The sequence below is a fragment of the Gallinula chloropus genome (genome assembly GCF_964237585.1).
Source record: "Gallinula chloropus genome assembly, chromosome: 2".
Lineage (NCBI taxonomy): Eukaryota > Metazoa > Chordata > Aves > Gruiformes > Rallidae > Gallinula > Gallinula chloropus.
This window is the reverse complement of record NC_140086.1, coordinates 34,775,124-34,798,186: the sequence shown is the minus strand read 5'-3', so window position 1 is coordinate 34,798,186 and position 23,063 is coordinate 34,775,124. Positions and strand designations below refer to the sequence as shown.

Sequence of the window (23,063 nt, the reverse complement as noted above, 5' to 3'; positions counted from 1 at the left end):
TAACCAGACAGGCTAAAACACGTGATGGGAGGCTTTTTTTGTGGTATTTCCAATATGAACAAAGCCACAAAGATACCGAAAATCTGAAAATATTTACAGGACTATTTTGTTAAATAAATACATGGAGATATTAATACCTATATTTCAAACAGGTGTTTGTATTGCAACCCACTGATCAACACTAGCAAAAAAAAAAAGTATTTCAAAAAGCAAGTAAAAGTAAGTAAAACTATAAACCATCTGGGATAAAGGCAGAAACCATCAGGTGAAATACAAATTTTAAGAGTACTGAAATGCAAAACCACTGCAAGGAAAGCATTTAGAAGGCACATAACCCAGCTAACATTTGGTTCACCAAGGGAAAGAAGAAAGTGCAAACAGGCTTTCTGACACAGTATTTCAAACTCTTCTTGTAAAGCAAAGAGCTAAACACAGAGGGACCCTGCCTCCTTTTATGCCACCATATTGCTTGAGTTTGAACGTAACATAGCAAGGGCCTTATTTCAACGTGACAGCAGATGGTACCTGCATAACAAACTCCCGGCGGCGAGGCATTCCTCTCTCTGACAGAAGAACATACTCTGGTTCCTTCTCCTTTTTGGCCTGTTGGATCTGAGCCAGACGACTGATGGGATTCATTCCTTGACCATACTCTGGTCCAGTCTAAAACAGGTTTAAAAGAAAGAACCATTATTTCGGCATATATCCATACAACTATTGCACTGCTTGACTTCTACTGGGGTCACCTCTTCTTTAACATCCTCTTTAAGAGAATAAGAAGTCAATGACTTCCCACCTCCTGATCATGAGACAGAAGATAAGGATTCTCACGCTGAAAATCGTGGCAAAAAAATACACACCTACTGAATGCCACTGCTGCAGGTAGTGTGCACACCTAGCACCTATAAGCTGTCTATGGAGGTAGTATGAGGATGGGTGAAAATTAGCAGATTCATCAGTCAGTTGTATCTCATTGCCCTATCTCTGTGATCACTAAACCCCTTCAAATAGGTTGCTACAACACTGGAGCATGCAGGATGCTAAGAAGAGGTGGGTTTTGCATGGGGACAAAAAAGATTTGCCATGTAACAGAGCTGTCTCTGTCAGCCTTCTTGCCTTCCTTCTTAGCACTCCTGCCTTCCATCCTACAGTGCAACTAAAGGTGTAGAAGGTTTACTCTGTGTGTCATAGGAATTCACACTCACAAGTGTGTAGTGAAGCTAGGAGAGAGCATCTCCAATGTCTAGAAACGCTGCATGTTGTGAGCTACCCACAAACTATTTCAAACGCTTAACAGACAATAATCCTCACAGTAACATGTCAGAATGTGTGGTTGGGGGGGAATTGATCTGATGGGGGGAAAATGGAAAGACTGAAAGACTGGTTTGTAGAAGATTACACAGACAGGTGAAAAATGCGTCCTTATAAACTATCTGAAATCCTTTTAATATGTTACTATTCAGGTGGCTCTTGTAAAGCAAATAGGTAGGAAAATATTTCTTTGTAGATCTTGCAGAGTAGAAATTAAGACCCCTCAAAAGTCATATTTAACTGATTTATATATACCATAACACAAGAAAAGAACTTGAAAATGTAAATGGCATTTGAAGGTAGAATTGCTTTTATGTCATTAAGGTATTTCCTTTTCACAAAGATGTTTTCAGGATAAGAGAAGATCAGCAGTCATGCTTGTTTGAGCTTCTCAAATAAGAACAAACAAGTGGTCCAGAGCCTAAAAAGATGATCAGCAACCGAAGGCAAAGACAGAGGGATATTACATTCAAGAAAGCTGTGCAGCAAATCTTACATTGCATAACCACTTAGGTTATTCGGGAAGATGTGGGTGAAAGACTTGAAACAATGTCATGCACAAGGGCAGCAGTGTGGGAAGAAGGCAGGCAGAGACAAAACGCAGAGCTGGCTAAATAAAGTGCAGGCCGTAAGATTTAGACTCATAAATAATATATATAAATAAAAAAGAAGTTACTGTTGTAATTTTTTTTTTATGTCCAAATCAAGCACATGTTAAATGAACAGAAATGGGCACACTGAAAGCACTCCAGAAGTTTGGATATTAAAAAACCCCAAAAACCAACACAAACCCTTCTACATATCCAGGTTATTTTGACTGTTAATGCCAAGCAAGGCCAACTTTGGATCATTCAATTTAAGACTGTAGTGGTAACTGGTATGTAGCATTGTAAGAGATTTTTACATAATTATGTACTTAGCATCTTTCTTGAGAAAAACTTTCCAAAATGAGACAGCCAGGGCCAACAGCTTTTTAAGATCTTGCAGTTTCAAAGCTGCATTAATGCTGATAGTTTTCCATTAAACAATTTGTGATGCTTATTTTTTTTCCTAGACATTTCTGAGAATTAGATCCCTAGAATTTCAGTAGGAGCTAAATATCTAATTAACCTAAGGGATTTTTGAAAGATCACTCATTCTGTTTTGAAGGCAAATGAAAAGACAAAGATCTTTGTACGTTTTCCAAACCCAGTTTTGCACTCTTAAAAGTATTTGCTTGTTTTAGGTGGCTTTTCTGTTGGCTGCCCCTACAGAACCCTGCACTTGGTGCACTGAGTATACAGATTTCTAATAGTCACAGTTAAAGTAAACACTGATTTACTTATTTTTACAATCTAAGAAGAGGCAAATACAGAAAAGGAGATGAAATTTAGGTCCTAAAACTATATTCTGAAGCATAGGTTTTGGACATGAAATTTTCTTGCTTTTTCCTGTCTCAAGGTTCCTGATCTGCACAGTGTGGGGTAAAAGTGACTCACTAACACCAGAGAGAAAGTGAGCAACTCTCCACCATTATTTATACCGACCTAAAATGAGTATGAAAGGCTATTAATGTGCCCTTCATATACTTAAATGATGACCTAGCATGCCAGACAATAGAATATGATGTACAAAGACTTTAACTACTTCCTCACAAAATAGTACTTCCTAAAATAACACTCAATGTGGCAGATTCTGGCCACTTCCAAAGCCTTATCTTCTGCACTGAAGAGATAAGTTAATCTGTTCAGTTCTTCACTGCTGAGACCAGGTAATCATCATGCTCATAAATACATGGACACTATGTGGCTGTTTTTGCTAGATCATTTAGAAGACCAATTACTTCAGATGACCCTTTGGTTTTGCATGAATTTAGGATGAGGACAAACCAGGGCTAGTCACCACAGACCGAATGAATTGCACAAGTAGCAAATAAATCTACTGCCACCAAGAATAAAAGCTTCATTGAAGAAGCTTGAGCTCACAAGTCTCGAGAGCCTCTAAAGGAAGCCTCATCAGTGCAGCAAGAAGCCTATCAATATTCTCTGTAGCAGGGCATGTTTTAACAGATGGTTGGTTCAAAGTTCACAAGTCCTCCATGGGCTGGTCTCCAGTCAACTTTCTATCTGTATGTGAGAGCTAAAGAGCATTATCAAACACAGGCACGTGAAACAAAAAGTATTGTTCTTTGGTGCTTGACAAGTGGCACACTAGGCTGAGATGTCAACATACTCCTTGCTTTCTTTCAAATCTTTCAAAAATCAAACAAATTGAAGCTGAAACCACAAAACTCCCAAATATATCTTCACGAGGGGAAAATCTGGACTGTGCACCATTTCCTCATTATCTACTATTTCATCTCTCTCTCTCTCTCTCTCCCCCCTCCCCCCGCAAACTGGGGAGGGAGGAAACACCAGGGATAGAAATGCCACAAGATGCTAGTAGGGTCTCCTAAAGGAGATGGTGCTAAAAATTCACATGGCTGTACAGAGCTGCTTGGAGTGTGGGATCCCACCACCAGACCTGAACCAAACCCCTGAAAACTTCAGAGACAAGAACTCAGTTCTTAAGATGAGCACTTTACAAGCCATTATATTTGATGATTTCACAGCATTCTCAGAGTTCAAAAAAGTACAGGAAGATCAGCACAGGCAAGCAAGTAACAGTATCAACACAAAATGATAAATAAGCCTTTACTGATTTAAAATCTGAGGAACTATCTAACTTTCTGAGCAAACATGCTTAATTCTGTCAAAGGCGAAAACATACCTTCAATATTGTTTTTGGACGTTTTTTAAAGTAAAGTTTTGGCTTTTCAATCACAGGAAGAGGAGGAAGTTTCTTAAGTTCTTGTAGAACAGCCATTGCAGCACGTTTCTTTGAGAGTTTCTTACTGTTGCCTTCTCCTTCTGCAGTGAATTCTCCTACTGTAACTCGTGTAACAAAGCTCTTCATGTGAGGCGGTCCACTTTCTTTAATCACCTTTTAAGCAAAAATAACAGAGGGAAATCACTGTATAAAAATATAACTTAATGTTTGTTCTTCTGCAATGTACTTACTACTAATCTGTTTGTCCTGCTAATTGAAGGTGCTTAGATGGGTTTTCATAAAATCCGGACAACATTAAATGACAGTACCAGGTTTGAAGACAGAAAATTAAGGCTAATTAGATAAAGCAAAGCTAATCATCACATCATGTGTTTCACAGAAGATACAGTAGACCTATATTTTAAAAAATATTTATACAATAACATGATACACAACAATAATGCATATTTAAACCAAGGCTGCTGGGTTTTTTTCCTTGCAAGGTGCTTCATGTACTAAAGAAATTCATGAAGGTCGACCAGGCTTTGGCTATTTCATTACACATAACATATTCAAAGCTATATTTACTTGGCATCACTTCAACACATTTTTAATATGTTTCTACTACCATTAAAACTTAGGATGTTCATGTATGGTCCCAAACTTCATTCTTAGAGATCTGTATTTTAACACTGTCCTAGCTGCAAGGCAGCATGACTGTTCTCCAGTCCTACCTTGCCAGAGTACACAACTCAGAGTGACATCCCATACTTTTGAAAGGCTGCCACTGTGTTGCTTCCACAGCTCTCAGCTGTCCTTCACAACAGCACCGAAAGGAATTATCAAAAGAGCTACCACAACTCACACAAAAGCTAACCATTCCTGAGAACTTCCTTTTATTTACTCCCTTCCAAACATGTTCAGGATGCCAATGAGAAAACCCATTTGAAGTACTTCTCCGCTATTAAAAGTTACAATAATATGGAAAAAATGAATGTTCTTGAATGCTTTAGTTTCCTTTAGCTCTTTCTGTGTCTTCATTTTCCCACAAGATGCACACCTCCTTTTAGGAAGCTATACTGTTGGGATGCGCTCACCAACACATCGCAGCACTGCAAGTGCTAAGAAAGCCATTTCTTCACATATGCACCATTTAAGGGTCTGGAGAATGTCTATCAGGAATTAGCGACCTCATCTGGGAAAAGGTTCAGTTATTGTGTTTGATGGGCGGAAGCAGCTACCTAATTTAATCTTTGTTACACATAATGTGTGCAAGGAGACAGAGCATCTGACAAGCACCTCTTTGTAATGTCTTCAAAATCAATACAAATACTTACTTTTTCAATAGGTGCAATTACATCAAACATTTTGTGGCAAAAGCGTTAATTCCTGAGCGCAGCGGAACCGAGGTAAAGGTGCTAAGGCCTTCTCGGTGTAATAACTGTATTTTTAATGGGCTGAAACCTTCAACCTTAATATTACTACAACATGTTTTGTATTAAAGTTCTTTTTATCAAGGTCACGTCCCTTGCATTACTTAGTTTTGCTGCTACACTGTAATGAGGTCTCCTTAGGCTTGTATTTCTTTTTTAAGCTCTCTTTTGCGGCAACTTCACCCAGCAAATACAATTATCACAGCATATATTGATAAAAAGACACAAAATTAAAATTAACAGACAACTTTGCCCACATTTTCCCAGAATAAGGACGAGATCTGTGCCAGCATGGGAATTTTCTGTTGTGGTCTGTGAGTGTTCCCGCTCTAAGATTCCAGGTAATAATAGTTTCAGAAGGGTTTTCAGGACTCCCTCGCTTGCAGGTTGCCCACTGGTGCCTCACTGCATGAGAAGGCAGCGGTGCTTTTGAGGCACTGCCCCACAAGAAGCTGCACTGCCAGCACCAGAGCAGGGACAAGCCCATCGCCAGGATCTCTGGATCACAGGCACAGTCGGGCTTTGTCGCAGTGCTGAACACCTTCTCCTCGCTGCAGCATTCCCCACCCTCTTTTAAAGGCATAACCTAATCCATCCCTCCACTATCCAAGTATTGCAACACATTGGCTGTAAAACACAGCTAAATTAACCTTACTGAGGTCCTTAATCTCTACATGGTCTTACTAATACCATTATATAGGTGTTTCTACTTACATACAATACAATGTATTAATAAAATATGAAAGAATGTCTATATTGACCAGATGAAAAAGGACAACATAACCTAAGAAATATAATTGCTGAGTTCCTAAAATATTAGTTTTATGGAAGTTTTCTCATATATCTATAAATGCACACAGACTCACATATATAAAAAGAATGTTAATACAAAACCAGATTATATTTTCTTATACATTAAAATATACTTCTTAATATAGAACTAATGTATTCCGGTGTTTTTAATCTTTTAAACTTTTAAGTATGTGGCACGAGGTAAATAATTGCCTGGAAAACCTTCAAAATTGTTTCTTTGCTAGTGTGTAAAAGAAAAAAGTCTGTGTTGTCAATGGAATGAACCCCATAGGATTCAGATGGGATCCGGATCAAGCTAAACATCCAAATTTGGTAATTTAGCAAAAAAACAATATTTACATAACAACATTTTTGGTTAACCCCAGATTTAGATCTTTTTACTCCACATGATTTCAAACAGTTGTGCTCTAAGCCTAGGGACAGAAAACACTAAAAAGAAATTCAGCCTTCGCTATCAAAGAACACTGTATGCATTAAATTATTTCCTCAGTTGAAAGATAGGACCTGTGGACCAAATCATAGCTAATTTAAAGCTGAGATTTTGATTAAGGGTGACAGTTCAATACAGTTTTCCTTTTCTGTTCCACTGATTTAAATAATAACTCCAGCAAGAGAAAAAACATGGGTCCAAAACACATCTAAGGTCAAGTTACATGAAGAGTGAATTTGGCTCAACTTAATGAATCATGCTGAGAAATGGAAAACAGCAATACAATTACAATGGAAGAGCAACACTGCTGCAATTACTAATGAGACTGCAGGTAGAAAATTCAAAAGACTATGGCAAGATTTAATGGACATTAAAGAAAAAACAACATGGGAAACAAAAAGCAGGTCAACTAAACCTGTCACCTACCTCCATGATTATTTACAAGTTTTAAAACACCAATATATTTCCACATGCTTGTGCAGGCAGACATACCAGACTTCAAACAAACAAACAAACAAGTCTGGATGTTTTACTAAAACTGGAGTGAGGAAGGAGTGAGGAAGAACTCAAATGAAAGCTGCTCAGTACATCAATCATTCAACAGGAAAGCCTTAATCCCAGGAAAGCAGGAGCCAAATGGGTGTGAAACATCCTGCTGAGAACTTGCTTGGTTTCCCAGTCAGCAATTTGGCCTGTTCCTGGTTCAAAATACAGAGTCCCTGCCAGTGATATGACTGGGACCCAAGAAACTAACTGTTTATCCGAGGAGAACACTGGAAGGGGTGTGGAGGGACAGAAAATTTGCCTGTTCAGGCACCCTTTTCCCCTCACTCCTGACACAGAGAATGAGACAAAGATACCATTGCATTTGCTATTGTATAGAAATAATATCCCAATCCAAAGAAAAATACTGAAAATAAAATGGCCTGGAACACATGTTCTAATACCTGAAGCTGTTGTCCTCATTTATTGTCTTTCAGGCTCACCCAACTCCTTACTGACAAGTTGGAAATTAGAACATCTATCTTGCAAAAGAACAAAAAAAGCACAAGATTTTAGCCTATGGTGAAGGAGGGAATAAGAAGGAAAATGGCCATTTTACAGCTATTCTAACAGTTCCTACAGCAATCAGTTTTTATCTCTCCTCAGAGATCGTTCATTGAGAGTCCTGCAAATGCCTTAGATGAGCTGCACTTTGACTTGCATGTGGATGAATAAAGGTTAGCTAAGGATGCACCAGTGGGTGAGTGGGGGGAATAAAGCTTGTTCTTGGTTAGAATGTTTTTTCTTAGTTAATGATTTAATAGACAGAAATTCCTTGAAACCAGTTCTAAATTTCCTGGGCAATTAAAACCAGCTGTATTACACAAAACAGCGAGCAGGAACTCCCAGCATTCTGCACACTCTCCCTTTTTTCCACCCCCCATGCAATTCCAAGGACACGTTTACATAGAACTGTACATATCTTTTATGACCGTTACTTCACTGCATAACACAACACTGCTGGAACATCTTCATCAGATGAAGAAAAGGCAGATCATTTTATAGCTCAAAAAAAAAAAAGCTGGAGAAAGCTTTGATGCCTGCTTGGAATAACACAAAACCATTTGTAAATAAAATCCTATTAGAACATCAGATCCTGGGGATTACCCATAATTACTTAGCAGTTTTATTGAAATATAAGTCAGTACCAAGTTCAATCAAAACTCTACTTAAGAATGTCACCTATACTTAGATTTAAAGGCAGGAAATAACACAAAACCTGTCAGGAGAGCAAGAAACTGTCTTATTTCAGTGTTGTTAACATTCTTTGGCAAGTGACACACTAGGCTTTTCCTGTAATAAGTATCTCAGCCTTCCTTCTCTCCTTACCAAAAGCTGAAACACAGAATTGAATTTAAGAAGAGATTCAAAGCGCTATCCCTTTTTTCTGAGCTATTCCATGACCCATGACCATACATCTTCTTGTATTTTAAAGTCCTGATTTGTATGGAACTATTCCAAATACTTTTAAATACTTAAGGTAGAAAATTATGTATGAAAACCGAAGCGTTAATGACAAGCTTCCGTTTTGAAACGTGGGCAAGTTTTCCCATCATGCCCAGTCTTACGTAAGTAATCTTTTTTCCACATATTTGCAATTGATAGACCCATGTCCACAGACACACCAGCTTTATCCTCAAGATTTTACATTCTCTTAACTTTCTAATTAGTCAGTATTACATAGGCCACGTATATGAAAGCATATGCACATTTGTTATACTGAAGAACTCTTAGTCAAAACCATATACTTTGTCTTTGGCTCTCTTTCCTACCTACCTTCTGAGGGATTTCTCAGATTTCTCAGAAGGTCCAAATAGCTCATTTGACATTGGCTAATCCATGGATACAGGCCAAACTTATCAGGAAAATGCATATGGCACACTGTTAAGGCATGCCACAGCATAATTTATTTTCTGGCATACAAATACGTGCCTATACTTCAACAGGAAAAAGCACTAGAGAAAATACCCATCACCAGTAGAGGCATTACCTATGTCCTTCATATATACTCAGCGTAAATGTAAAACACAAAAGAGAAAAAGAGCCACTTACATTAGCATTTTCTGCTTTAAAAAAACCCCAAGCAACCAAATAGCCAAACCAAAACCCAGTTTGAAAGTCTGGTGGTTCTTACCACAACACAACTTTTTTACAACTAGTTTGTGTAAGGGCTTTTTCATTGGAAGAAAATTCCTGTTACTACCACTCCTTCTCTCCTAGTTAGTTCATTGATAGCATTGGAGCTATTCCAAATGCTCTTTATTACTTAAGGTAAACAAAGGTGCCAGAAGCAGGTTCACAGATAAAGTCATATGAAATGAGAAAAAAAAAACAACCCAACAAACCATGAAGATTTAAGTAGAGATAGAGAAGGGTCAAACAGTGTGGAAAACAGATACTCATGAAGCTGGGAAAACTTCACATCAGATGCAAAGTGTCTCAATGGGAACTTTTGTAGTGTATGCCTACAGTTAAAGCAAAGATTTTGGCTGACTGTTTTGAAGGTTATTTTAAATCACACCACGTGTGACCACTGGTTCTAATCCCACAGCACTACACAGAAGATGCCTGAACTGTCTTTCTGCCATCCACTTGTTTGCAAGCAAACATTAAGTCTCTAGTACTTCTGAAAGAGCACCTAATTTAATAGTAAACACTCAAGTGTCTTAGACAGTGACACATTACCACTTTTTTTTATTCATAAATTGCATGTATTTAAATGCCATATTCACAATGTATTAATATTATTAACTGTGTTGAGTTTTAGTGGCAGCTTTTTTTTTTAAAATACTTTCTTAGCAAACAGATAAATATGTAACACATACCTCAAAACTGACAGGTATATTGCGCTTCAAAGCAATTTCAAATACTACACTGATCTCAGACTTGTTCGCATCTTTATCTTCTTCTGATTCTTTTCCTGCTTCTCCATTCTGAAAATGAAGAACACATAATCATATTACATTTTTTTAAGATAGAAACATAACATGGTTCTCCCCCCACGATTTCTTAAAGACTTCTGAGTTCTCGTGTCATGCTGTAAATCAGTGCTTGTACATCCATCTCAGCACCCCATTATGAGGCACCCACTGACCGTGAAGGTACTTACGTTCCATAATAAAGGAACACGTATATATAAATTTATAAATGAATGACTGACTGCAAAATAACTTGTATGGCTTTTAGCTTTATTAATGACATGGATAATAATTATCTGAACACAAACTTCTTGTGTCAAACAGGAGGTTCAAACAGATCCTGTGACCTGTTTGTCAGTCTCTCTAGGGTACCCCTTCCAAGCAAGGAAGTACAGAAGGCTGTACTTCTCTCAGAAGAAGTTCAGATCACCCCACACACACACTTTGACTGGGTCACCAGGTTACAGGTGTCCTCAGCAGGTCCAGCTGGTTAACGGCCCCTCCATGGACTTCCCTCCGGGAGTTATGACCAGTGTGAAAAGGTAGTGACAGAGAACAGCTTGCTCAACACAGAACATTATTTATTTATCCATAGGAACATAACAAACAGAGAGGTTACAAGATAAAACAACAAAAGGCACATCCAAACATTATCCTGCCTAAAATTCAGCTTTGCTTTACATTTTAGGTAAATCTGATTTTTCTGAGACAACCAGAGCATGGGGATCGGGCAAAGAGTTATCACCTCCTGCAACCACTACCTTTTGGTGTTTGTCCCCCAGGCCACACCTTCCCTACTTCTCAAAGGTTTCACTTTCAGCTACTCTCAAACTGCAAAGCTCTGAATGTTTCAAACTGGGATCTCTCAACAGCCATGTAACCTTGGCCAGGCTCCTAATTTTTTATTACTGGAGGTAAACATCAAAGAAACTTGGGCTGAATTAGGTGGATTCCTGCAGAGTTCCCATCTTACATAACAAAGTCTGATCTAAACCCTCAGCCACCAGCATAGCTACAGACACCAAAGTTATAAAATAACATTAAAAAAGCATTAAGTTCTTCACATTAACCATGAAATTTCTTAATCTTTTATCTACCAGTTGTTAACAATATATTTGTCTTTAAGATAATGGAGGACCAAAAATCTGACAGTCAGCTACAGCATCCAGACCTGGGGCACTTTTTATCTCATTGCAGAAATTTGAATGGAAGAAGAAATTTACATCCCTGAGATTGATTTGGAGCTAAATACAAAATAAACTTGATAAAGTTTATAGAACTCGCTGAAAAAAAAAAGGCGCAGTGCAAAGCAGCAACAAAGGTAGTTGGAATGAAATTATGTACGACCTCTAGCTTATTTCATATAATGAAATGTAAAGTACCGCTGAAATCAAGAATGTAGGTCATTTATTTGTGTAGGACAGGCAAGGTATGGAGTAGGTTCTGTGAGAAAAATCAACTGAACAGAGATAAAAGGTCAATATTTGAAAGTAAAAATCTATTTTGGGGATACAAAGTATCAACCAATGAGTGGGGTAATACTATTGTGTGAAAAACCTCAGTGACAACCTTAATCAGTACTGTATTAAATTAAGTTTGTGTTTTATAGAGGACACTAGATAATGTGAAAAGCTGACAAAAAAAGCCACGAGAAGGAACTTACTGAAGAAACAACTTTAAACTCAGACACTATGGAAACAGTTTTATAAAAAGATTAAAAACTACTTGACTGTAATCTGTAAATGTATATGGGAGACAGATTTTTGATATGTTTGCTACATTTACCAAAGATTAAAAAATACCAATTAGATAGAAAATGAAGCTAAGTGTATCTTGAAGAAATACCTTGCAAATTATCTTTGAAATGGGGAACAATCAATTACTGGCATAATTTACACAAAATAATATAAATCCTACTGGACTGTCACTGGACCTTTAAGTTAAGAATGTTGAGGTTTTCTAGCTGTACCCTAGCTTAGCAAGACAAGCAGAGTCTAATGTAGACATTACTGTTTAAAATTTCATGATTATTAAAAACACATTGGTCCAGAAAATCCCCAATCGTCCCTTCTACCTGTACAACAGAACTGTTTGCATATTTTTACACCAAGCACAGTAGAAAGCCTAACTGTGAGTGGAGAATAGGGAGGATCATGGACTTCACTGAGCAATAAAATTTCAAGCCTTAGTCATATGACTTCCCTAAGGAAGATAAAACATGTTCAGGAGTGTCTCAATTACTTTGCATTTAGATTTGGTCCTTATTCTACAACTGACACTTTGATCACAAGGCCTTTTCTTAGCTTCACATCTATGAGACAACAGAGGTGCTTTGGCAGGCACACAATGGCTCTTTCATGAAATCAGGTTTGTATTCACCTGTAACCCTGCCCTGTTTGCTGACTGCTTCTTGTTTCTGCTCACCTTACGTTCTTCTACACGTTTGCACAATGAAGTACTGAAGATGGCTATACCCCTTAGATTTTATCCTTAACTAAGGTGTTTATTTTAAAGGGGGAAAAAAAGGGTATCTCAACACAAAATAATATATAGAAGGTGCATAAAGCAAACACGGTTATGAGGGCCAAAAGGTAAAGCCATGTATTTCTTATGCTATATTCCATGGATCCCATTCCAGTGAAATTGACTGCGTCAGTAACGGATCCCATTCCAGTCAAATTCACAGAGTCACTAATGGGATGCAGGGCTAGACTGGTACTGGCAGGTCTGTCCTTCTGCCTTCTCTGCTCTCATTGGAAGCACAGAGGCAGTGATAGGGGAAGAATGAAGCTCGAACTAGTCATGCAATTGAGGCCAGTCAAGACTCTAACCTGTACTGGCTCTGATCCACGCATGACGTTTGAGGAACAGTGAATCAATAATCCTCTGTGGCTGACTCAAGCAGGTCAGTTCTGCTGAAGGAAGCAGAATTTTATTGAGCTGGAACATGTCCCACAGTGAGGGCACATCCCATGACTGCACAGCACCCCTGCATACACTTCACATGACCAGTGGCAGGGACAAGCCTGAACCTTGGCACCATGAACACCTGAACTCTACTTCAACCAAACTCCTTTCTCTTGAGAGCTACACACAGTTCCACATGATGCAGTTCTTTGTACTCCGTCATGAATCAGGCACAGTGTCACCTCCAGCCTTCTCCAGTTAACTCTAAGCCATGAAGTGACAGACATCTTTCTTCATGGCTAGCCTGCAACCAACTCCCTTTGCCATCAACATGACCAAACCACAGAGGTTTCCCTGACTCAGTCTGCTACACACAGACATCTGCTATTGAGATCCTACAGTATCCAAATAGTCTTCAACTGCTGCATCAGAAACTCATGGTGCTTCCTAAGGTCTTGCAAGCACTATGTGAATGTTTCAGCTAACCTATGCTATGGTCTCCTGACAAGTCTTACCAATTTTCCTCACAGCTAACTGTGGATTTGACTCAATTTACATACATTATTTATGTTGGTGAAGAGAAGAATGAAGTTACTTCATTAGCTTACAAGAGTGGCAACCCTACAGTATGCTATGAGAATTTAGGAAACTCAATTTGCCATGACTATATCTTCTAAAAGCCTGCACATCCTAACAGACACTGATCTAAATAGAAACTAAAAAGACACACTAAGGCAAGAATTTTATTAAAGATTACTTTTGCTAGGTAAATGACATATATACTTTCGCTCTGAAAACTTAGTATACAAACCAGGTACCTATCAATCATTTATATATATGTAAAAATATGTATTTTATAAATATAAAATTTATTTCTGTGTACTACTTATTATCCTATGTGCTTAGTGGCTTAATTTCCATTCTGATTAATGCATATCTTTAATTCAAAATTGATAAAATATAATATAAACATATAATTTTCAAAAACTAAGTACATGCTGAGCTAAAAATATTTCAATAATATGAGATTCCCATACGGGTTTGTGCTAAGGATTCATTATCAACCAACATATTTGACTGGAAACCAAAAGAGAAAGGAAGGGAATTAGCAATGAGAAAGGAAACAGTGATTCCTCCTAAGACATTATATATTCTTTTAAATAGCCTTCTTGTTTTAGAAAAATAATCAATATTAATTATGGTAAGTGATTTTGAAGATGATTTCCTGATCCAGGAAAATAATGTAGCAAAACAAAAGGGTGAGTAAAACTCTCCTGGGGTCAGAGAAGGACGTAGATACAGGGTGAGGCAGAAAGAACAAAACTTTTTTTTAACACAGACAATTATTTCCATTCTTACAAAGCATCTCAAACCTACCACACAAGACACTGAAGGTACTATTAGTCATGTTTTGTACTGCGCAAAGGAGTTCAACAGGCATCACCAGACAAAGTGTACAAAATAAAAAGACCATCTCCTCGTGCATTTATTTTGGCACATTTGACTGGGCAATTTTACTAGATTTGTCCTTCCAATCTGCAAAGATTACTCTGAGAATAATTTTTAAGTATTTTTTACAATACAGCACAAAATTGTCATTTATAAATCGCAATTCACACCACCTACACGCACAGCAGTGAGAAAGCCAGCTATTAAAAAAGGTACGAAGCGGCTAAAAGCCTAAAACCATCAGACAGACCACCAGTAGCTATCAGTGAGCTCCATCAGGTTCTTAGCTATGTTAGGGACAAGTCATTTCAATTGTAAAGATCACGTTCATGGCACAACATACATTTAAGATTAATAATTCATTCTCCATGAAGCCACTAAATGGGCATTTTCTATACATTTTTGGTATATTTATTTTTCACTTAATCACTGTTCACAAACCCATCTTTAAAAAGCCTACTTATATAAGTATAGTTCCATATTAGTATAGGTAAGTAAGTTCCATGTGCTGTTATAAAAAGATAACACCAACAACTTGTTGCAACAATGGTGTTGCTTCTCTAATTACTGAGACTAATATAAAAAAAAAACCCAAAACACTAAAATTTAAAGTTTGAAAAACTGGCAATTAAATTGTTCAACATGGTATCTTAATGTGAAGATTAGGAACAGTTTTCTGAAACACAAACCTGAGGTATTTTTTCTGGAATAGGCTCATTCTGGAGAGCCTGAAGGGCCTTCATGGCAGCATTATGTCTAGCAGCTTGACGAGTCTTTCCTTCACCAAAAAACTCACTGTTGCCCACAGTTAACTGGACGTAGAAAATTTTAGGCACTGGGCAGTGATACCTGGAAAGAAGTCACGAAAAGAAAACAGCGACATAAGTTATGAATTTTAAGCATCCATTTTGTATAAAATAAAGCAGTAATGAGGGATAAAACATTATCTTTTCTCGCAGATTAAGACCTAACACTCAAATACAGGGATTGCTCCTCAGTAAGACTGTCAGTAACTCTGACAGCAGCTCCTACATGCAAACTAGCTCTTCACCCGCATTTGCAGGGCTCTCACAACCAGCTCTTCCATACTTCAGGCCAACAGCCCACCTCTGTTCTCTTCTTGGTTTGAGTCCTGAAAAGATTATACCTAAGGAGAACAGAAAGCTCCCCTGGAAGTCATGCCTGGGAAACAGCTCCTGCCCCATTAGAAAGTGGTACGCAGGTGGAAGGATTGTGAGGTGACTCATTTGATATTTGCCAGCATAGCTCAGCTCCTGGGGATAAGAAGTAGTCAGACAGTAGAGAGTCAGAGACCTAGACAACGTCCTTCTAGCCTCTTTTTAAAGCTCAAGTACTGACATCGTAGAGAATAAGGAGGAGTCCTCTTCCAAAGTGTAACAAAGGGCAGGGAAAAGCTCTTCTCCAACTCTGTAACAGTCAAATATTTTCCAAGCACTGAAAGAGCAGCAGCAGACACAACCACATTGTTTTCCCTTTTTTCTTCCCCTCCTACAGAAAAATATCCAAATGTTAATGGCAGTTTGTTTTCCTTAATATGTCTGAAAGCCAAGGAAAAGAAAGTTCAAGCAAGTCTTTCTATGAACTGGTACAGCTATTATTCCTCAAAGGAAGTAGCTCCTTTATTGATATCAACTGCACACTTGATTTGCACCTGAAACCTGTCTCTCACTAGCAGCAAATGAAGAAAGAAACCTAACGCGGTTCTTGGGCTTGGGACCTCCTGTCACTGCACTGTGACAACCACAAACTTCTACACAAAAGAAGCATTTCTCTCCCCACCCACCTCCCCCTAGTCAGAAAAAGCAAATCAGCACAGATCATTAGTTCAAGTCACTGTTAAATTTTTAATCATTTAAGAGAATATTTCCAAAATGTCCTGTAATCATATTCTACATAGGTGATAGAATTTGCTTCATCCTCTTCGCTCTGTGGCCTAGTCTGCGCGTGCCCCTTCCTCAAAGGTATTTCTAACACACTGGAGATTTAGTCCTTCGAAAAATACGTAGCTATCAGAAACGGCTTCTCATTTATGACAAATATCATGTCCCTAATTTTATGGCAATGTAAGAAAGCCCAGGATTCCTTCCCAAAGTGTGGCTAAAAGCTAAGTGCATCACAACAAAACAAGAATCACTCTAAAGCATGGCAAAATGCTACATTTTCCTTCTTCCTGTTAAAGGAAGCATGCTTTCTCCTAATTTTCATCTCTTGGCATGGATGGAGATTTTTTATTTTTATTTTTTAAATATGAAGACTTTCTGACTTTTCATTAATAATTGTAACAGATCAGATTCGTTAAGTAATTCTGTGATTTGATTCAACTGTAAAACAAAATAAAAAGTTTCTTCAGATAGCAGCACGCTTCAAACCCCAACAAGTGTGAATAAGCACTCCAGTCTCAGTGTCCCTGAACTTTGTGCCTAATTCTAAAAATATGTTTATATGGAAAGTGCAAAACCATAACGCTGGCTCCAACAAGCCTCTGGCTATAGGGCCTTGGAGGGGTGAGCTAAGGTACCTTTACGACATGCAAAGAGTAGGTATTTACTTTGCTTTCCTGTTTACAGTTTAACACAGTTATAGGGAATTATTAAGGCCTGGAAAATGCATTTGCTTATGCAACATTTTCATAAAATTATAAAATAAGTCAGGCTGGAAAGGCTCCTGGAGGTTATCTGGTCCAAACAGTGCCCAAAGCAGGGTGATAAAGCTCTGAAGTTACAGTGCCTTGTCCTGGGCACTGGGGATATCTCCAAAGATGAAGGTTTTGCAAAATCTCTGGGAATCTCATTCAAGTGTTTTGACCACTTTTTCTGGAAGAACATTACAAAGTTCCCACATGTGCAACAGACTCAAACACCAGCCACCTTTCATTAGCAAAGCTGCTGTCAAACGAAAGCAGTTCAAGAACATGAATTTCTATCCTACTCTACTGCATCTTTCATTGCTTCTGACACACAGCAGTCACCTTCTGCCTCCCTCTGCTTCTAAAGAGTATAAACCAAGACACTATCAATGTGACAAAACCTACAATAAAAAAAAAATACATTGGCTTCAGACTGATATTTACCTCAAAACAAATGGTAGCTTTTCAAGTGAAAGGGAGAATTTCACCCCTTGCCTTCAGTTAATGAGTTTACATAAAATGCTTCCTATATCAACACTTCTCTTAAATGTATTAGTTTTATTTGGTTTGCAATAGTTTTAGGGAATAATAAAAATAAATTTGGAAAGATGCAGGAAATAGATGTAAACAATACTTTGAAAGACTCTAGGAATCAAGAACAGATCTTTGACACCAACCATGGGTCAAACTATATTTTCGAAGTGAAAAATCCTACACTTATCTAAAATAAAAATAATGAAAAGCTTCTTCAGTAAAGACACGATCAACTTCACTTCTTCCACAGCTGGCTTAAAGCTGTCTGTCCCTGGCTTCTCTACGCAGCTAATCTGATTCCTCTGAAAGTCTTTTCTTAGTTTACTATAGAAACACAGAATAGTTGAGGTGGGAAGTGACCTCTGGAGATCCCCTAGTCCAGCCCCCAGCTCAAAGCAGGTCAGTTAGCGCAGACTGCTCAGGGCAACTTCCTGTCGCATTCTGAGCATCTCCAAGGTGGTTGATTGAATCATCTGCCTGGCAGGTGTTTGACCACACACAGAGTAAAAAAGTCTTCTTACAAGTAAATGGGATTCCTTGTTTTTCAATTTGTGTTTCTTTTTCACTGGATACCACTAAAAAAAGCCTGGCTCCACCTTCTTTACTCATTCCCCTAACGTACCTGATGCTCACTGGTAAGATTCCCAAGCTTTCTCTTCTGGTCCCACTTCTCTCTCTTCTCAGATAATAGATGCTCTAGTTCTTAAATTACCTTAGTGGCCCTTCAGTGAATTTCTGGTATGTCTATGTCTCTCTCGTACTGGGGAGCCCAAAACTGGACCTCTATGTAGCCCCTCCCCAGGGCTGCATAGAGGCGAAGGATGATGGACCTCCTTCCAACCTATTAAAAATGCTCCTCTGAATGCAGCACAGGGTGCTGTTGGCCACCTACCTTTGTTGCAAGGGCATGTTACTAGTTCTCTTTTAACTTGGTGCCACTAGCACCTCTTGGTCCTTTCCTGCAAAGCTGCTTTCCAGCCAGCTGGCCTCCACTGTGTTGTGATATACGGGGTTATTCCTGCTCAGGTCCATTTCCATTTGCTGAACTTCAGTAGGTTACTGTCCACCCACTTCTCCTGCCTGTCAAGGTCTCTAAGGACGGCAGAGGAACCCTCAGGTGCATCAGCCTGCCCTCCCAGGTTTCTATCATCAAACTTGCTGAGGGTACATTTTATTACATCATCTCGATTGTTAATGAATTTATTAAACAGTGCTGGCCCCAGTATTGACCACTGGTGTACACCACAAGAGACTGACCTCCAGCTACACTTTGTGCCACTGATCAGAACCTCTTAAGCCTGTCAGTTTAGCTAGAGGGTAAGAGACAGTGTCAGAAGCCTTGATAAAGTCAAGACAAACAACTTCTGGTCCACTCCTTTCACCCACCAAGCCAGTAATCTCACTGTGTAAGAATAACAGATTTGTCAGGCACAATCTTACCACCTTAAACTCATGTGACTACTTCCAGTCACCTGTCGTATGTCTTAATATGCTCAGAAATGGTTCTCAAGATTATCTCCCCCATTGTTTTCTCAGGGATTGAAGTGAGGCTGACTGACTTTCCCAGGAAGAAAGGATTTTTCCCACATCCTTCTTGCCCTTCGTGAAAACAGGAGTGAAATTTGCTTTCCTCCACTCCTCAGAAACCTCCCCAATCACAGCAGTCTTTCAAAGATAATAAAGACTGGCATCACTATGGCACCATTCAGCTTCCTCAACACTCATGGGCACATCCCACCAGGCCTCATGAACCTGTCCTGTTTAAATATTCTCCAACCTAAACTTCCTACATTGAGGGTAGTACCTACTCCAGACATTCCCACTGATCTTAGGGACCTGGGACCGCTGAAGGCCAGTCCTATTGGTAAATACTGAGATGAATACATTTTGAGTACCTCTATCTTTTCTATGTCCTTTGACATCAGGACCCCTACCCTCATTCAACAGTGGGTACCTATTTTTACTTTTGCTCCTGTAGAAGCCTGTCTTGTTGCCCTTCATATCCCTTTTCAGATTCAACTCCAGATGGACTTCAACGTTCCTAAATCCACACCTGCTCACTCGTACATCCTACGTCACCTCACCTGGGCCACAAAACCTGTTTGGGTTTAGTCAGAATTTCCTTGTTGATCAATGCAGGCTTCCTGTTGCCTCTGCCTAACCACCTGCACATTGGGATGGGCTGTTAAAGCATTCTTGAGCTTGGAGCAGGTGAACCTTAACAAGATCTCCAAAGTTCCTCCTTTCTTCTGGGCTGTATCTCCTGGGGTTTTTTTCCAAGCAGGTCTCTGAAGAGACCGAAGTCTGCTATCCTGAAGTCCAGTTTCCTGTGTGATTTAGTCTAGACTAGTCCTGTGTGATGATCTTTACAGGTCCTTTCCAGCTCCTAACATTCTGTGATCTGTAATACTCACCTTATGCCCCCCAAGATCCTATCACTATCTCATTGTCACTGCACTGACCCCATCCCTAACCAGTCCTTCATTTGAAAGTGTGAGTTCTGGCAGAAGTACCCCTCCTCACTGATTCCTTATTCACCTATGTCAGAAAGTTGTCACTGATGCACTCCAGAAACTTCTTGGATTGCTTGTGCCCTGCTGTGATTCCTTCCAGCACATACCGGGGTGGTTAAAGCTCCCCATGAGGACCAGGGCTTGGTATACCCTCCAGTCATGACCCATAAACTATCAGCTGTCTCATCACTCATCCCCAAAGACCTATGGATTCCCACTGCACTCTCACACAAAAGGACAACACTCTGCCCTTACCATCCTGGCTGGTGCTTCCTAGAGACCTAAACTTTAAAGCTCCATTTCTGTGAGCTATACCACCATGTCTCTGTGATTCTGCATGCCTCTTATGCTCCACGTGTCACCTTGCAGTATCATTGGTGGCCGCAATGAAAAGCAGCAGTAGGTAACAGTTTGAGGAACAGACAAACTGTTTCAGTCTCTCCAGTGTCTCAGTCCAAGTCCTCAATGAGAAGGAAACCTCCCTGCACAGCAGGTTAGATTCACAGATTGTGGTCTCCAACCCTGCAGTAGGAATCTGCCCACTATTGTCACTTGCTGCTTCCATTTGCTGCTGCTGTAGGACTCAGGCTTGGCTGGACTGGATGCCTCAGGAGCTCCCAGGCTCTCACCTGACACTATGGCACTGAACCTGTAGTTGCAGATCTACAGATGGAGCAGAAAACTTCCTCATGGTGCCAAAAGTTACAAGCTTCCAGCCTCTGCAATTGCAGGACTCCTTATTTCCCAGCCCAAGCAGCACCCATTCCCCTGCTCCTCTGGTATAGTTGTGAGTTCAGGCTCTTTTACCTGCAGTTTCTCAGAGAAGATCCAATTGATCTCTTACTCATTAGCTCTAGTGACATCAGCACAGGTTGCTGACATCTTCCTGCATCTCCTTTACTTGGTAATACAGACCCTCTGACAGTGCACACTTCCTGTAGACAAGACCACTGCCTCCTATCCCAGTTTCCAGCAATCTCTGCAGCTGAACCCCTACTCTGGAGATGGATCTGACTTGAGGTCTCTGCTGTACCTGTGTTAGCAGCTCCAGATGGTACAAACTACTGTGGCAGGTGGTGCCTTACCACTAGTGCTGAGCACACACACACACACACACAGAGTCCTCAGCAGTGTTTCGGGTTCCCTTCCATGAGAATTGCTGCACAAACTGCTGCACCCATGGGCTGCCCCTGAAAGCAGTGCTCTAGGCCCTGCGCTTCTATATTGGCTTCTCCCTAGTACCTGCTGAAAGGGTGCAGGTACTAGGGAGCTTTTGATCAGGAATAGTTGAGAGAGCTTGTTGGCAGCTGCTATTGCTTGCTAGATGCTGCAGCCTCCTGTAGTTATCCTTTCCCTGCCACAACAGGTACCCTCAGGTTCCTCAAAGAGTTCCCAGGAATCCTCCCACCATCCCAGAAATTCTCAGAAGACCCAGAACTAAAGCCTGGGAACTGCTGCATCTGTTGGCTACTTCTGTTAGCTGCAGCTTAGCACAGGATAAGGTCTGTCATGCAAAAGCAGTAGGCACCTTGATAGCACATCCACCTCATTACCTCACAGTCCTTTTAAATAAATAGATCCTTTTAAATAAAAAGAAATGTGGCAGTGCTGTGAACAACTGCCTGGGTGAGGTAAGGAAAACACAGCATCCATCTGAAGTTCCTGTTTCTTGTTGAGTTACTAGGAGTTACTAGGCATACCCTTCTCTCCGTGATATGGGAAGGAGGAAAGCACGTGAACCTTAATCCACTTTATAAACTCAGATCCTACAACAGGCCCTCTCTTTTTCCTCCCCCCATCTGCACCTTTTCCTTTAAGGAGTGTTTAGGGAGCTATTTATGTGATAATATGAAAAAATTATATTCGGCCTGTGGCTCTAGAGCCTCACGCAGCTCTTTGGCATCGGCAGAATGATTAGGCTTTTATATGGTTTTGATTAAACTTTTCTTGCTCTGCTTGGCCTCAAGCAGAGTTAGCAGTGATAATAGGAGCATTGCTGGGAAAGTGCAAAGGAGCACCTGAAATCCTCAGAAAATGGACTAAACTTGTGTGGATGTTGGGCTTCTCTATGATATGGAGTGTGTCAAATAGAAACAAAACATCCTCCTCATCTTTTCAGTGCTGAGGACAGAGACTGTATTAACAAAAGCCTTTAAACTAACCAAAATATTGCAATTTGGAAGTCCAGTGCAATGATTAAACGGAGTTTTAATACAGAATGATTCTGCATGCTTAAGATGCACACTTATGTATGGAACAACCTGCTGCACTGATCTGCCACTGATCATTAACAAACCTTCCCAATATATTACATCTGAGTTACTAAAAAGCACTGAAAACATTAACAGTATTTGGAACATTTATACAGAATATGCAGTAACATACCAACATAGTATTTTCCCTCCCAAGAACACTTAAACATTGACCCTACATTCCTTTTCTCTCTGTTGCTCTGCTCAGCCACAGAACTGAGAGAGTCAGGATTTCCAACGCTTCACACACAGACTTATTAGGTTTCTGCCAACACTTAAGGAATATGCATCTCCCTGCATTCTGTGTAGTGGTTGCAAGATGGGATTTTTCTTTGAACAAAATTCATGTTTAAAAAGATTACCAGGTAATACTCATATACTGAGTGTAAGCTGACAGACTCATCCAAATGACAGAAGACTAGAAGACAACAAAAGGATAAGTAAAATCATGCATTACATTAAAAAAAAAGAATGTGATAAAGGATAATTCTTCAACACCCAGTCACATATAACTTATTAAAACAAA

General features: G+C 39.6%; 1 protein-coding gene across 1 annotated transcript in view; it reads right to left on the bottom strand.

The window, feature by feature from the left end:
* Positions 1-23,063, bottom strand: part of STAU2 (staufen double-stranded RNA binding protein 2) — a 172,904-nt gene that overhangs the window by 102,480 nt on the left and 47,361 nt on the right. The window contains exons 6-9 of the mRNA XM_084260187.1: positions 15,281-15,440; positions 10,143-10,250; positions 4,060-4,272; positions 526-663 (exon numbers count right to left, since the gene is read on the bottom strand). Of these exons, the coding sequence (XP_084116313.1) occupies positions 526-663; positions 4,060-4,272; positions 10,143-10,250; positions 15,281-15,440 (619 nt within the window). The remainder of the gene's footprint in view (positions 1-525; positions 664-4,059; positions 4,273-10,142; positions 10,251-15,280; positions 15,441-23,063) is intronic.